General features: G+C 44.0%; 1 protein-coding gene across 9 annotated transcripts in view; it reads right to left on the bottom strand.

The window, feature by feature from the left end:
• GAPcenA (GTPase activating protein and centrosome-associated) overlaps positions 1-16,589 on the bottom strand; it is a 148,026-nt gene extending 131,437 nt beyond the window's left edge. For 2 of the 9 annotated variants that reach the window (XM_055063597.2, XM_072284054.1), the window contains exons 1-6: positions 16,365-16,589; positions 15,942-16,033; positions 13,259-13,390; positions 10,402-10,488; positions 9,957-10,141; positions 6,254-6,371 (exon numbers count right to left, since the gene is read on the bottom strand). In XM_055063597.2, the coding sequence (XP_054919572.1) occupies positions 6,254-6,371; positions 9,957-10,115 (277 nt within the window). In that variant the 5' untranslated portion in view covers positions 10,116-10,141; positions 10,402-10,488; positions 13,259-13,390; positions 15,942-16,033; positions 16,365-16,589. Of the gene's footprint in view, positions 1-6,253; positions 6,372-9,956; positions 10,142-10,401; positions 10,489-13,258; positions 13,391-15,941; positions 16,034-16,152; positions 16,326-16,364 lie in introns of those variants that run through there. The other 7 variants (XM_055063600.2, XM_055063599.2, XM_050196074.3 and 4 more) reach the window with 7 other exon arrangements.
• Between the last annotated feature and the right edge of the window lie 962 nt (positions 16,590-17,551).

Raw genomic sequence — 17,551 nt, 5'->3', positions numbered from 1 at the left:
AAATCATAGATTTTTTTTTTTTACTGAGACCGCCGCAAGCTGCATGTTATCATGGCTATTTTCTTCCCCTGGGCATTCATTTCTCAAGGAAGAATACAGGGACGAGATAGAAAAACATAGACGAGTGCAGACTATCGAACTATCTCGTCCATGTTTATTTGCGCCATTCTTCCTTGAGTATGGATTGTAGTGTCATCGCACCAGTAGTGTCTCAGAAGCGCCGCTACCGTCTCGGAAACGCCGCTAGCGTCTCGGAAACTCCGCCAGTGTCTCAGTAAAAGCTATATAAGCGTGCACTCTGGAAGAAAGAGCATTCCTTCATTGACTACAGTGTGCGTCTGCCTTGTTATATCATCTGGCGACGAGGATGGGATCGCGTCTGTGAGCAGCGCCTGTCTGGCTACCATTGGCACCGAGCGAAGCGGGGCGGGCACAGTGACTGAACGTGTCGATGTTTTGGGAATTCGATTCCTACGTCGAAGGCGGTGACGAAGACTTCAACTCGTATGTAGAGCGTTTCGACCATTACTGGAAAGTCATGCAAATTGAAGACGGCAGCTTGAAGAAATCCACTTTCATCACTGCCCTCGGATGACGCCCGTACAAAACCCTCAAGGACCTGCTGTTGCCTGCTACACCGGAGGACAAGTCGTTCGAGGACGTGGTCAACGTCTTGAAGGATCACTACGTGCTGGGTAGCCAAGTAATAGCTGAGAGGTTCAAGTTCAATCGCCGGCACCAGCTCGAAATGGAGTTCGTCTTAGTGTTTGCCATTGAACTAAGACACATGGCTGCCAAGTACGCATTCGGGACTTTTCTGGATGACACGATACGTGATCGCTTCGAAACCCAAGCATTCAAGCAACGTTGCTCAAGAAGAAAGAGCTCAACTTCGAAACAGCGTACGACTTGGCGAAAGCAGCAGAACTCGCCAAAAGGGAGTCTAAGAGCTTCCGACCGTCCAATGGAAATCCGCAAATGGATGAAGCCATCCACGATGTCATCAAGAAAGGCCGTCCACAACGAAAACCTAGGGTAAGCACACCACAAGGTTTCTGGCTTAGTGGGAATTGCTACAGATGCAGAGACAAGCACGATGCAAGTGATTGCAAATATCGTAAGGCATGATGTCACTGGTGCAAGAAAGTACGCTGTTTAGTGAAGGTTTGCATAAAAAAAAATGGCAAAGCGGTTAATGCACTCGAGGTACAGACCGAGCCGGACCACTTGCACCTTTTTCAAGTTGATTTAAACAAGCAAATTCAGAGGCCCTATCTGGTAGAAGTGAAAATTGCGGGTCAACCTGTGAGCATGCATATAGATACTGGTGTAGCCGTATCTATTATCAACGAGCAGATCTGCGCTCAACTGCCTCGGAAGCCAGGTCTGACAAAGTACCTTCTCAAACTGAAAAGTTACAGTGGCACACCGCTCGAGACGACAGGACAGACACATGTAAATGTCGAGCATGAAGGTCAAAAGAAAACTTTGCCAGTAATTGTCCTTCCTGGAACTCAACCATGCCTACTAGGGCGCGACTGCCTTGCGTAGCTCAAATTGAACTGGAATCACGTTTTCAAGGTGGTAGCAGAGCAAAAAGTAAAACTCCTGCTGCAGAAGTATCCTGACGTGTTCAATACGCAAGTTGGTTTGATAAAGGGCTATGAAGTGAAAATAGTTTTGAAAGAAGAGGCTCGTCCAGTCTTCTGCAAAGCTCGTCCTGTTCCCTATGCACTGAAAGATGTTGTTAAACAGGAATTGCTCGCACTCAAGGACAGAGGGATCTTGCAGCCAGTCATGCAGAGTGACTGGGCCGCACCACTTGTAGTCGTCCCAAAGCCTGAGCACAAGGTGAGACTATGCAGAGACTATAAAGTCACGTTAAATCCTTTCATAAAGACTGAACACTACCCATTACCACTCGTAGAGGGTATTTTTGCAGTACTGGTTGGTGGAAAAGTCTTCACATTGCTTGATTTAACCACGGCATATCAGCAGCTGCCAGTTCATGAGGATTCGCAGAAGTTGCTTACTATTAACACCCATCTTGGCTTGTTCAAGTGTCTGCGCATGCCGTACAGTATTTCAAGTGCCTCGGCTATTTTTCAGTCTGTTATGGACGAGATGCTGAAAGGACTGGAAGGAGTTGTGTGCTACCTGGATGACGTCCTCATAGCCGGAGCATCTGTCGAGGAATGCCAGAATCGGGTTGAGGCTGTGCTCGCAAGGTTTCAGCTCCGCGGACTTAAGAGTAAAGCAAGACATGTAAGTTTTTGCAACCCTCTATGAAGTATTTAGGCCATGTTAATGAAAATTCGGGTGTACGCCCTTACACAGAGAAGGTTAATGCTGTCAAAAGCACTCCAGCACCCACAAACCAGATGCAACTAAAAGCCTACCTTGGCATGCTTACTTTTTATGCCAAATTCAATTCGAACATGTCTGCTAAGCTGATTTCCCTGTACAACCTACTGAAGAAAGATCAAAGCTTGCATCGGTCAGATAAGGAAGAACACTGCTTCCAAGAAAGCAAGCAACGGCTGATAAGCGACAACATTTTGACCTTTGACGATCCCTCCAAACCACTAGGATTAGTGACAGATGCATCTACCTATAGAGTAGGAGCGGTTCTTTTTCATGTTGTGAACGGCCACGAAAAATTGATAGCATACACTTCGAGCACCATGAGCAAAGCAGAAATGGGTTTTTCACACCTAGAAAAAGAGACACTGGCTGTTGTTTTGGGGATAAAATGCTTTCACAAGTACATTTTCGGCCGTGAATTTAGGATTTTCTCAGACCATCTGCCTCTGAAAGGGTTGCTCGGACATGATAAACCAACATCTACCTCAGCAGCAGCCCGTATACAAAGATAGATGCTTTTGCTTGCAGCCTATCACTACAGGTGGCAATACCGCAAAGGCAACGCAGTGGCGAATGCAGATGCATTGGCGCACATTCTACTGAAAAACATGAATGAGGTCAGCGACTACATCCAATTCTTTTCGGTGACTGACGAGCTGCCAGTATCGGCTGATGAGATTCGCAAAGAAATCAGCCACGACCGAGTCTTGTCGAAAGTACTGCTGTACACGCGGCACGGATGGCCTTCAAAAGTAACTGAACAAGTGCTCAAGTTGTACTTTGCTTGGCGTTATGAGCTATCTGTTGAAAATTACTGTATCACATGGCGCAACCAGGTGCTCATACCAAATCCGCTGAAATGCTTGGTACTGAAACTCTTGCACAAGGGGCACCAGGGAGAGACTCGCATGAAAATGCTTGCGCGAAGTCATGTCTGGTGGCCAAGCAAACTGAGGACATTGAAAAAATAGTGAGGGAATGCACAAGTTGCCAATTAACTCAAAACGCTGCGTCACGCCCACCTATCAGTTCGTGGCATTGGCCAACACGACGGTGGCAGAGAATTCACCTTGACTTCACATACTGCAAACCTCATTAGTTGCTTGTTCTTGTGGACACTTATTTGAGATGGGTAGAGGTCATCTGCATGTCTGTCACAACTGTAGCCAAAAAGGTGGAAAAACTATGAACTATTTTCGCAGCTTTTGGCCTGCCTGAAGAGGTTGTCACTGACAACGGCCCACAGTTCGTGTCGTTGGAGTTCGCAGTTTTCCTCTCATCAAACGGAATCCGCCACAAGACGACACCACCTTATTATCCGGCGTCTAATGGAGCTGCCGAACGCCTTGTTCAGACCGTGAAAAGGAACCTGGAAAAACAGTTGAAGGATGAAGAGAGAGCGGGAGTTTCCAAATCTATTCAACATCGGGTCGACCAGTTCCTTTTCCAACGCAGAAACACCCCATGTGCAGCAACAGGAAACACCCCGGCCGAACTGTTCCCATCATGGAGTCCAAAAACACGGCTAACCATGCTGCACCCAGAGCTTCACGATCGTCTGGAGAAAGACGAGCGACGGCACGTCTAGCAGCCTGCTACCCACTGGCACGAGTTCAAAGAAGGTGACACGGTGCAGGTGAAGGGAACTAGACCAGGTGAACCGGCACAGATTACTGGTATGATTGTGAGACGAATCAGTCATGTGACTTATGTTGTGAACATACAAAACCAAGAGCAGTTCATTCACGCAGACCATCTGGTAGAGGCAACGTTTCCTGTCCCTGAGCAGCCCGTGATTCCTCTTCCTGTGCCATTCCCAAGAACTCAGCAGACACTCCCTCCAACGGAATCTGACTCGCCTGCATTGGCTCCATCTGTCAAAGACAGACAGCAGCAGCCAGCAATGCCACAAGGAAAGGGCCCTGCTTGCCATACACCTGAAGCGGCTCCGTCCCAATCCGCCGACCTCGGCCAACCAGGCGTGGACAACGCAGAATCACCCGGGCCCATCCCTTTCCGGAGAAGCACAAGAGAGCGTCGGCAGCCAGAGCGTTGGGGTTATAATTTTAAAAAAAGGGGGAGGAAGAGCGTAGTGTCATCGCACTAGCAGCATCTCAGAAGCACCGCTAGCATCTCGGCAAAAGCTATATAAGTGCATGCTCTGGAATAAAGGGCATTCCTTTGTTGGCTCCAGTGTGCATCTGCCTTGCTATATCATGGATTACCAACACACCCAACAGTCAGTACTTCTAAAATAGTGCATTTCATGGCAGAAGACGTGCTCAGGCAGTTATTTATGCAAGCTGAATGCTCAATGTAGTTACACGGAAATAAAGCAACGGTTGTGGAAGTTTAGAAAGCTAAAATACCGAGGCTTCCCCACACACAACCACAGCGGTAGCAGTGTTCGCATGCTCTCTCATGTACAGTTGCGTGTGCCGAGACCCTAGTGAAGGAGTTCAAGAAGGAGGCACTTCAGACTGAGGTGTCTTCCAAATATTCAAAATGTTTTAGGGGGGCCAAGCTGGAGCATCTGCTCTATGCGCACCATGTATCCTACAATCTAATGAAGATGACAAGCAAATACGGTGTACAGGTGGTGTTTTCTGCACCCCGCAATCTGTCCAGTTTGTGCAGTAGAGTTAGCAGAACTGAATGCAAGGAACCACAATGCACAGCTAGGAATATAAGGTGATTCATGCTGTGTGCTACTGGTGTAGTTTACAGAATTCCATTGACATGCGGCTAAGAGCACATTGGTCAGACAGGTTGCTGTCTTGATAACAGGCTAAGGGAGCGTGCAGCATCACTTTTGTTTGCTGGCAGGACTCATTTGCCAACTCATTGAAATGCTTGGGCAGCCATCCTGAATTTAGAGACACGGGCATTCTTCAGCAGGCTAAAGAAAAGGTGCAACAGGAGGTTCTTGAGGCTGTGGAGACGCTTAGGTTTGGGCTTGCCGCGTGCCTGCTGTTTATTTGACAGAAACAAGTTGTTTTAAGCCGCAGATAGGTGTGTGAGCAATGCAACAGTTTTTCTTGCATGTTTGAGGCTTCCTTTCTTTCTTTTTTTTTGTCCTATTTTACATAATTTTAAGCACTGTGTGATGTTTTAACCCTATGTATGATAGCATTGAGAGCGATTTTGGCTGGCTTTGCATAAATTCCACAGCCCACCTGGGTGGTGGTCGCCTATGAAAGCTTTTAAGTTTGAATAACAGCGCAAGGACAGCAGAGGGGACAGAGGAAAGAATTCAGCTCTCTGTTCTCTCCTCTGTTCCCTCTGCTGTCCTTACACTGTTACTCAAACCTAAAAGAATGGTTATCCAACAAGCCCACTCCTACACCCTTCTTAATCACATTTTTCGTACAACAGGCCCTCTTCAATGACAGCACTCTGTTCTCTCTTCTGTTCCCTCTGCTGTCCTTGTTCTGTTATTCAAACTTAAAAGCATGTTTCACCAACAAGCCCAATCCTACACCCTTCTTCCATTAAACCTTTGGTTTAAGTTAGTGCTTGAGTGTTCTGTTCTATTTTTTCAGTCTAATGTGTTTTCGCACAATTTTCACTATTTAACAATGTACCAACTGGCCCAAATGTCTACCCTTCTGGCAAACAAAATGAACTTGGCTTAGGATACCAGTGCCTTCAAGTTTTCAATGTATAAAGATAGATTTGAATGCAAGAAATGCAAAGTTGATTATATACACCCCTTTAACTGTAACTTCCTGTGTACCACACAATCTCCAAGAAACATAAAGCATTTGTGCAAGCTGCATTTACATAGCTCCCATTGTGTTTTAACTAAAGTTAGTGAAAGTTGAACAGTGAAGGCATCATTCCATATGAGGCTCAACACATGCAGAAAAGCACATTAAGGATACAGTACCAGACTCTAGCGATGACGACCTTGGCTTGGGCTCTGGCATGGCTTCCTCTGGAGAACTCTCGAATGGGGTCTTCATTTCACCGTCTCCACCCTTTTCGTCACTACTATGGGCTGAATCCTAGAGAGAAACGAAGCACAAATTTAATTTTTAATAATGGGGGGGGGGCACTATATCCTCTATTAATTAGCTGTTCCTGCAATTAAAATGGCAGTAGAAAAAAATATAGTAGACTCCGTTTCAGTTGAATTCTTTTATATGAAAACCAATGTGTAAACATTTAGTTGGTTTCCCAGAAAAGCAATGCAAAAAGCATGGCTTAACATGAACTACTCATTCGGTTAAGCCGAACTTCTGCAGCCTCCACTTAAGCCTGCAACAAGAGTCAGCAAGAGGCCCGCATAGGCAGACTTGGAGGGGGACACGACTCTCATAGCTACACGAAAAGCAAATTATATTTCTGTGGACCTAAACAGCTATGCCGACAGTAATGATGATGTGGAAGCCTGCAGAATTTACACCAGAGAAACAATAATTGAGGAGGTCCTCAATGCGCCTCTGCAGGCTGGCGATTGGGCGAGGGTACTGCCCAGGAGCCACAAGACTCCGCTTCACACATGATGCAGCTAATAATGCCCTGAATACTTCGATGCATTTTCTTTAACAACATAAGGGCATTCATTTTTGAGCAAGCTAGGTGAAATGACAGCGTTTGTGACAGTGCATATATTTGCATAGCCCCAGCAAGCAACAATTACTCAGTGGCTTAACTCTTTCCTTACCATGGGAAAATTGGACACCTTTTCAAAGCTTTAGTAATAATCTTTTATTAATATTATCATGGTTACAATGTCATGCTATACATCAATTGAAAGCTAAATTAACTGTACTTTTTAATGATCTTAATTTTAAAATATGCTACGGCATAAGATTATTTGTAATATTACTTGTGAAGCACAAAATTAATTGAACAGTGGATAAAACATTTGCATTGTTGTGTTGATAACATAAAAGTAGAAACAAGGGAAAAAGATCTGAAATATGCAAATTGTTTTCACATCAACTGCCTATAATGTTCTACTAGGCCATAAGGAACGTGAGCTACAAAAAAATGCTTTCTGCCTAGTGAAACCTGCTTAGTGGTTATGAGGGCCTCCACCATTGTCTAAACTAAAATTTGATGACTCCGTTCATCCTCAAAGTCACTGCCGCAAGATGCAACCAAACAATCACGAATACGCAACAGAATTGCATGAACGAAGTCATTTGCACGAAGGTCCAGTGACCGAAGTGTCTGCTACCTTAATGATTAAAGGATATGGCGTAACCACTGTAACTTGCTGCCGCTCAGGAGAAAAAAACTATTCAGAAAATGAAAGTTTAGTTCACAGACAATAAACTAGATGGCGGCAAGTCCGTAGGAGGGCTGGCAGTTTTAAATTTTCATGCAGCACATATGGGACATATATTACCCCTGCTCTATTGGTGTGGTAAGCAATGAGTTAAGTATGACTTCATAAAGCTGTACTCTTTGTGACACAAGTCCAATAAGTGCCTTTTTTTGGCATCTTCATTTTCGTCTTATTGCAGTTTCATTTATTATTTTGTGCCATGCATATATGGACAAGTGAGGTGTAGCAGATGTGTTATGTGCATCACTTAAGGGCCCCTCGCTAGATCTGGCCATTTTGAGCTGCCAAGCACAGTGCGTACAATGTGTGCTAACGATAGTCTGCAAAATGTTACAGAGCTACGTGTCCGGAAAAGAGCTGAAATTTCAAACCAAACAGCATGCATCCTTCTCATCATGGGTGCTGCGTTCCCAGCTGGAGAGTTGACATCAGTCGCACAAGTGTGCATATGTAAATGGAAGTGCTAAGACATCACTCACAGTGACACGAGACTTCGAGAATTATTCAAGGTAACATCAGTTATTTATTTGATCTGTTGCTTCAATAGATGAACTAAATTTTAGAGAAATAATAATACATACAAACCTGTCTTCATGTCTTTGTTTTACTTCATACTGTAGCAATAGAGATGTACTTATATTTTGTGTGCTTGTTCCCACGTCATGCAGTTGCGTGCACAGAGAATGAAACTATGTCATTTTCTTCCACTGTTCCTGTGCGCAATTATGCTCTTTCATCCGCTCGAATCTACCTCGATGTTCATTTGGCACTGACTCATCATACAGCTAGTCTGACAGCGGTTCCAGCGGCACAACGATGTGGTATATCGCAGTAAGGATCCACGAGCTGGGCCAGCCATAGCGTTTCCTACAAAAATTACTAGAGGGAACTCTGGCGCTGCAGTCGTCGTCCTACCATGGGAATGATGGGAAGTACATGGATTTGCCTGATCTTCGTGCTTGTGGATTCAGACGTTCTTGTGGCTTTGTATATTACGCTATACAAATCTTATTGTCGTATATTTCAGCGCAATCTATATTCTTCGAAGTACAGAAGACGGCGGGAACGCGCACAATTGCTATTAATTGCAACGGTTGAGCTTGTCCAGGTGGCCAAATCGAAACGCGCCAAGTGTCTCAAGGCACTGGCATGTCCGCGATAAATTCATAAGGGCGTTTCATTCGCTTGTCGATACATGCGTCCGTGGCTTAATGGTTTCAACATCAGGCTTCTGTGCTAGAGTCCCTGTGTTCGAATCCTGCCGAGTTTACAAAGTCACAAAGCCGTTTGAAGCCAAAAAGACGAAGTTTAGGCAAATCCATGTACTTCCCATAATTCCCATGCTGGGACAACCGCTCCCATTGCAGCTCCCGTAGACACTAGCGCCAGAGTTCATTCTAGTAATTTTTGTAGGAAACTCTATGGGGCCAGCCTCTCCAAACATGTGTGCACTGAGGGACCCATTTCGCAGAAGCAGCCAGATAACAACACAGGTGTTCTCGTGCACAGCTCACAAGATCATGCACAGAGCAAAACGAAAGAAACGCAACCACTCGTGGGCTTGTGCACAAGAGCATCACTGGAAGTATGCCGCACGGCAAGGACGCATGGAAAAAAAAAAAAAAAAAAAGAAGGCAAGGACCATGATGTCTATGTGATGCTACCCTCCGGCTCCGGTATGGGAGAACACAGGGAAGAAATTTTCCTTGCGGAGGCTAGGCTAGATGGGGCAAGTGGCGAGAGTGTTGATGTTGGTAGTGAAGCTCACCTCCTGAAATCAATGGTCCACGACACTTCAAATGTTTCTCTCTCTGCTAATAATGAACCAATTAAAAAAATTATTTCAGTAGAACGCTCCCTACAGGGCATGCAACAATTTGCTATGTGGCCTGGCGAGAGGTCCTTTAAGGTGGACTTCTGATAAGACAAACATGTCTTTACAGTCCTTTTAAGTTCGTCTTAACAGGGGACTACTGTATGTGCATGTGTGCACACAGGTGCACACAGGTGCGCACACACACACACACACACACACACACACACACACACACACACACACACACACACACACACACACACACACACACACACACACACACACACACACACACACACACAAAATGTAGTACTTTTTCATCCCTGTTTGCCATAGACACTGTGTTTGCTGTCTCCATGCCGTGTACTTTGGCTATGCTTCCACAGTAAACCAAACTTATGATAAATGGGACAAGTATTGCTGGCCCTTTGTTGCCTCACGACATTCTACTGTATTGCTTGTGTGCCCCCCACCCACCTTTTGGAGAGAAGACCCTTCAGCTAGCAGCTCTCCCAAGTGACTCTGCAGTTGATCCTGGCTGCCATTGCCAGCTATACTCAGCCGAGGTGCTTCTGGGCAGACCAGCTCGTATTCCTCGCTTGTGGCCAGCGAGTCCGAGCTGGCCTCCTCTTCCATGACCTTCTCTCAGTGGGACTCCTCCCCTGCATACACGATACGAACCTGTGTCACACAACTCTGCAGTCCGATCGTGACATGGATGAGGCTTTTTGTCCTGAGACTAAAAACAAGAAAAATCAACGTTACCCTTCCCTTCTTGAAGTAAATGTGCCATTTCATGATTATATATTTTGTTAAAAGATATATTAGTTGCAACATATTCAAACATGTGCAGTACAGCATCACTGTAACAACCAAACCCTGTAAAAACAACATAGCGACCTAAGACACAGGCTGTACTTACAATTCTGCCACTGCAAATGTGTCCTAAGAATGTCATGGTTATTGAAGAGTCATTTTTGTCCTGTAGCGCTTGTGCATCTTTTATGCCCTGTGGATGAGGCAGTGGATGCAACATAGGCATACTCAGCAATGTATGCTGCTACTGCACTCTGTATGATGCAGTCAAATGCATGCAGTCGGGATGGGATCACATGAAACTTGGCAGCTTCATTTTAACAATGCTGTACTGTACCGCCATACATCTAATTCTAGCTTAATTGTTGGTCTTTTGAATTAACATAATGTAGAAGTAATCCAGGAAAATGCTTGTGAGCCTGTAGAACTTAAAATTCAGAATGAACACTTACAATAGCAACAACGAGTGCATTTACATACTGTTTTACTGTAATATACATTTTGGTGAAATGCATGATAACTTTTAAAAGTCCAGAACATAAGCAAATATACACTGCATCTACAGATTAAACTTAGTACATTTGACCAGGCTAAAGAAATTTGTGCTTGTGATAAAGTTAGCTGCTGTGATGCCTGCACAATGGGCTTGAATCGAGTTGCCCATAATGGGGAAAAGGTACACTTTGCTAGCAATATTTTCATAGCATACCTCCTAGTTCATTTTATTCCATATATATTTAGATATATATTCAGACCTGTTGCAATGATTATGACAGCTGGCAACCTGCCTGACATATTTCACAAAGATAGGTCAGATCAGATTCTCTTTGAAAACAAGCTATTCTAGCTGGTCACTTAGCCCCGTATTCAGAAATGCATCTTAACTTGAAGCCCATGCTTGACTTGATATAAATGACGCCTGGTGCTTAGGAACCCAAGACGCTCGCATTGCGTTATCTTTAGTTCGATCATGGCAGGCGTCATTTAAATCAAGTCAAGCATGGGTTTCAAGTTAAGATGCATTTCTGAATATGGGGGTTAAAGCTAGCCAGTAACCTACAAATCGCGTCCAGCACATCTCTGTAGAATAAGACTGCTGATATGAGAACCACTGACACAGTGAAAAGAAAAAAAAATCACTCAGCAAGCTGGTGCAAAAAGCCAGGTTGAAGTGGACACGTTCATGCTGAATTCTCACACTAGGTATGTTTGACATATTATCTTGCACAGATATTATTGATAGAATAAAAGTGAACCACTGGGAACATAAATGTTCACTTAGTATTTGAGGAAAAGTCATGCACATGCCCATGCTGGAGGAACCAACCAGTGACACAGTGAAAAAATCACTCAGCAAGCTGGTGCAAAAAGCCAGGTTGAAGTGCATACGTTCATGCTGAATTCTCACACGAGGTATGTTCGACATATTATCTTGCACAGATATTATTGATAGAATAAAAGTGAACCACTGGGAACACAAACGTTCACTTAGTATTTGAGGAAAACAAAAGCCAAAGGAATGTGCATGCCCGTGCTAGAGGAAACAGGCAGGCCACAAGCAACTAACTGTATTGAACTTAAACCACAATCAGAGACCAGAGAAGAGAAAGAGCTAAGAAAGCCACTGAACTGGTCAGTGTGTCTGAGTGTTAGCACGGAAATGGCTTGGGGTATGAGTGCGAGCCTGGAGTCGTGAGTGGCTCCACGCTGTTATCATCCCTGCTGTATGCTGCTACAATGTCATGTGCACAATTTGCACTGTTCGTTTTGGGAAGTGCGACACATGCTACAGGCCTTGCCAGACAAAAACCTCCCATTTGAATCTTTTCAAGATGCACCAAAACTTCCAGAATTTGAAAAATGGACAACAATAATGAGTAGTTTTCACAGCTATACACTGGATGATGATCTTTGTTAAAACACACAACATTCATTATTTGGCAGCAAATAAAAAAGTTGCAATTTGACTCATTTTTTATAGTGCAGTAAGGCCAGAATTTATCAGAAATGTAATGACTCAATTTAAATTTATTTTTACACTTACTATGCATGAATGACAAACATATAGTTACCAAGCATAGAGAAATGCAAACACCCACCACTGATGTAAATGTTAGGTGCATCTCAAAAAAGTGGCTGACACCGGTCAAACATAAATGTAGCTTTATGCAATATTTCACGCGTGGCACTTAGAGCCATCAGTGTCATGTAATGAAAAACATTACTGCTGCAAAGTGCAGAGTCATGCCAACGGTGCTCCAGGCACAAACTATAAAGGGGCCCTAGCTGCAACGCCTTTTCTTCAACCTGAGAACACATTGAAGAGAGTCTTTCAATGAATGTATTCCAGAAGAAATCTTTGAAAAGGGCCCACAAACAATGATTTTTTAGTTTGTCTGCAAACTTCTTACTGTTTGTGGATTACTAGGTTACCCAAAGCACAAATGTTACCAGGCAGGTTGGTGAAGCCCCCTGGTGGTACAGAGCTCAACCAGACAGAGAGATATTACTGCAGTAACCATGTGTATTCTACTTACATTCGGGAGTAAATGTTCAGCAGTGGTGTAATTGTGAACATGTTGTCTTTTAAATATTTTTTCGACAAGAACACTTGTGAAACAAAACCATGCCAATAAGGCACTGTGGTTAAATGAAGTGTCACAAAATATCACTACCAGAATTTGGTAACTCGGTACTATGCAAACACCATTGCATATACCTTACCACCGGTTACGCTAACCCCCGTATTCAGAAATGTATATTCACTTGAAGCCCATGCTTGACTTGATATAAACGACGCCTGGTGCGAACGCGCCCAAGACGCTCATTGTGTTTCCTTTGGTGCGTTCACGACAGGTGTCCTTTAAATCAAGTCAAGCATGGGCTTCAAGTTAAGATACATTTATGAATCCGGCGGTAAATCTCTCTAACAAAGGATATAAAACAAATAGAGCAATGCTTACTTTTTCCACTCCCCCTTAACACAACATTTCTTCCTCGCAGTTGGGCGCCAATAGCCAATGCCCTGCCTAGTGCTACGTCCATACTTTTCTTGTTTCTGCTGTGCATTTATGGTAGCCCTTGAAGGTTGGCATCTGACAGATGTGGCCGAGAGTGACAAAAGAGCGGTGACAGGACAAGCAGGATGCTGCAACTTCCTTGTTCACTAAAAGATTTGAAGGGGTGTGCCATGGTCCAGATGCACGCAATGGCTGGCATCTGGACCAAATCACCAAATGCATGCTAGCTGTAAGGACATAACAAGGAGAGAGTATGGCAGCCATATGCCATATGATCTCGAAACAGTGAAGTGTAGCAGCATTACATCACCAGCTGGGCTGCAGTGTCTAGAATGACTGGTGACATAATGGAATTCTCCCTCAGCTCACTCATGGCCAAGGCAACATGAGGTGAGTAGCAGTGGTGGTGATAGTGTGCAGTGATGGCGACAGCTGTTGATAAAAATGATGCAAAAGACCATGCCCAGAGCAGAGATGAGGCCTAAATGAAGGTCGTGTGATGTATACAACACACTATATTGGCTGTCTAGGTTGCCATCATCTGGGTCACTGCTGTGAAGATGTGAAGGTTGCTGGAGAGGCAGGCCATTCTATATGATTTATTCACAAAATGGAGAAGCAGCAAGGTAAATGTTACGTCCAGCTCAACCAATTCTCCCATAGCCAACAACCTGAGGAATGCGAGGTGAGCTATGGCGATGATCACCATTGAAGCTGATGCTACACTAGTCAATGGAATAAAATGTGGGGCAAGGCCACAGTAAACTTTCCCTTCATTCGTTCTTAGGTTGCCAGCCTAATGCTCTTTCATTCAGCCTGCATAATAATGTTTATGAAATGTATTTTCTTGTTTGTCAAATATGTTAAAAGTCTGCATTTGTGTATTTTCTACGTCAACTTTTTGTAAAGGTCTTGTATCTGTGACTCATTCCAACACTACTAAAATTCTGAACAGGGATTGCAGTATTCATAAATAAAAATAAAAATTAGGTACTGCTATAATACAGCTAGAATATGAAGGGCATGCTTGTGCCTGCTCTTTGTGTGTTGTCAAATGCCTTAGGTGTTGCTATTTGTGCTTCTGCATAAAAACAAAAATTGATAAACAGGCAGTGGCCACTGAATGCACACTTTTTAACTCACAGAGCATGTCCATTCACTATGTTCAAATGTGCTCCTTTTGCCTAGAGCAAGGGACAAGTGCTGTTCTAGCAGCTGCAATGTAAATGAGAATGGCATGCATTAAAATGAGACCCAATGCGATTGCAGTGGTGGCTCAATCCGCCAACATGATGTCGCTATTTATCCTGCGGCTCTGCAAGCCAAATATGCAGCATGGCAGCAATCAAAGCTGTACCTCACACATAACTGGAATGTTAGAACTCATGACACATTCAGAAACTAAGATCAATAGTACAACAATTTGATGGAACTATTTCAAGCATGAGCTGTCACTTTCTGTGTGAAAAGTGATAGCAGTTGTACAACTTTTTAGTTAAACTATATGCCAGTGTGCTGCGTATTCTCGAGATGAAAAAATTACAAACGTCTTTCATGTGGCTGTACTACAGTTTAATGATAACACAAGTATGGAGATATCCAAAAGAAATAACTCCTCGCTGCACAGCTATGCTCATCATCATCAGCAGCAGCAGCCTATGTTATGTCCACTGCAGGACGAAGCTATGCTAAAAAAGGGTACAATTATTACCTTAGTCATTTAATTTTGAAACTTGCTGAAGCTCTGAAGCTTTTAAAATATTGAGTGATGACATTTAATATCCCAGAGTATCATCTTGGCTGTAAATGACACATAGTGGCCAGTTGCAGATCAATTTTCCATACTTCGAGTTTTTTAACATGAACCTAGACCAAGCACACAAGCTCTTTTGCATTCTGCCCTGAATGAAGCGAGACCACTGTGGTTGGGAATGAGACTGGCTACCTCATTTTAAGCAGCAGATGCCACATAGTCACTGAGCCATTACAGCAGGTAGCTTTATTAGCAAGGAAGGAAATGGGTCAGCAAAGATCATCATCATTACTCAGTACACAAAACCAATCCATATTCAGTAAGTGTTCAGTATTCATATTCAGTAAGCATCCGAAGCCACTACCTAAGACATGAATTATATCAGTGCATAACTGTAGCATTAAGTGATAAACTCAACAGATAAAAAACTTGCTTGAGGTCAATGAAGATAAAAAGAAAAGTAAACGCACGTCGTGAGAAACTACCTTGCCACTTGCACAATAGCTGACCGTGCATTTGTTGCTGCTTTTTTTTTTCTTTTTGCTTACGGTAACAGCACGGTGTAGGAATATTATGCCCCGTGGGTAACAGTCATTGCCAACCTACACAATTTCCTTAAATTCGGCGATGCAAAGGAAAGGGTCCTCTTTGGAAAGATTTCTTCTTTCTAAAATACCTTGGAAAAGTTGAAACGATTGGCTTGCCATCAGTGTAGCTGAAACTCAAATTTTCCTCGGAAACCAATAGATACTAAAGACTGCAGCTAACTACGGACGACATGACACATGACAACAAGCCACAGCTGAAAGCAATCGGCCAAACGAAACACAACACAGCAAAGCAGCGAAATCAGACTCCGTATAGGAGACTTACACAACAAGAGTGCGCTGTTTATCAGCAGCTGACTGCTCTAGCCCACATGATTGCTTTCACTCGATCGCTGCCAAAACGTCCACGGCAGTTACCTGCGATGAGCGTAACGAACGAACGAGTGTTACACGCAACATAATCCGTGGAGCGCCATCAACGAAATATGTAAAACAAGTGTGTTTTTTTTTTTAAAGAAAAGAAACTAAAAACGTACAGACGATTTGAGTGCACGTTACACCCCCTCCTTTTCCAGCTATCTTCTGTCGGATGATTATGACCGACGACGGAGTATGTTCATACCAATTTCATGAGGTAAAAGCAACACGCATCTATGATGTGGAACTGCAACACTTTCAGTGTTAATAAAGAAGGATCGCTGCTAAGCGGTGGCGAAGCGATCGTGCTGAACAATGTTTCTTCCCTTACCCATCAGCATAAGCAGAAACGACGGTAGGCCCTGACGTCTTTGTTGCTTGCAAGTAGCCTCGCACGCCGAAACTGTCGGTTCAAGTTTCTGCGAGAGCAATGTAGTAGGGTCATGCCAAAGGGGAAAAATAAAATCAGAGCAATAGGGCTAGGCCGCGATGCAGTAGACTAGGGCATCACCATCCCCCTAAATGCAAATACGATAGATGACACTGATGAAGGTCTGGCAACCACAAACTGATTCTCATAGTTGCCAGATGCTAAAAAAAGACACTTATTTTAGGGCGATTAGTCATGAGCTAAACTAAAAGTTTTTAAAAATATTATGCTATGTACAAACACAGAAAGCAACCGTTGTGAAAAATACGTTTTAAGCCTACCCTGGTGACTGTCAATCGCATGAATCATGGAAGAAGGCAAGCTTTTGTTTCTTTCCTCCATGGCAGGATTACTGTTTGCGCAATCGCACCCCAGCGCGCTCAATTTAAAACACCACAGAGCAAATCGTTGGTTCAGGCTTGTTGGTAATCCATAATTAATGCTGCTTTAGCGCAGAATTTACAAAAGCACAAGTTCGTGTCCCTTTATTTTATTTTTTGTAAATTCTGCGCTAAAACAGTATGAACTACAACGCCACTACCGGCACTGCTTTTGCTTCCTTGACTCTTCCCTGCATGAAAAATGTGTGATGGGCGTGGCCATTACACCCTGAACACGTTGCGTGACCGTATTTGTCTACCCGCCGTGGTTGCTCAGTGGCTATGGTGTTGGGCTGCTGAGCACGAGTTCGCGTGATCGAATCCCGGCCACGGCGCCTGCATTTCGATGGGGGCGAAGTGCGAAAACACCCGTGTACTTAGATTTAGGTGCACGTTAAAGAACCCCAGGTGGTCAAAATTTCCGGAGTCCTCCACTACGGCGTGCCTCATAATCAGAAAGTGGTTTTCGCACGTAAAACCCCATAATTTTTTTTTTTAATATTCGTCTCCCTTCACTAGAGGGGTGGGGGGGGGGGGGGGAAGGGGCGCTCATATAGACTGTGACCTGTATAGCGCACACACACCCACACCAGTGGCGTAGCCAGAAATTTCAATCGGGGGGGGCTCACGTTGCAGCTCGGCCTCTTCCTTATAGAATTTGTCGAGCGATCAAATCCATTATTAATAACTGCATTGACATCGTCAAAG

This window comes from Dermacentor andersoni, chromosome 1 (genome assembly GCF_023375885.2).
Source record: "Dermacentor andersoni chromosome 1, qqDerAnde1_hic_scaffold, whole genome shotgun sequence".
In the NCBI taxonomy this organism is placed as follows: domain Eukaryota; kingdom Metazoa; phylum Arthropoda; class Arachnida; order Ixodida; family Ixodidae; genus Dermacentor; species Dermacentor andersoni.
This window is presented reverse-complemented; position numbering and strand designations above follow the sequence as displayed.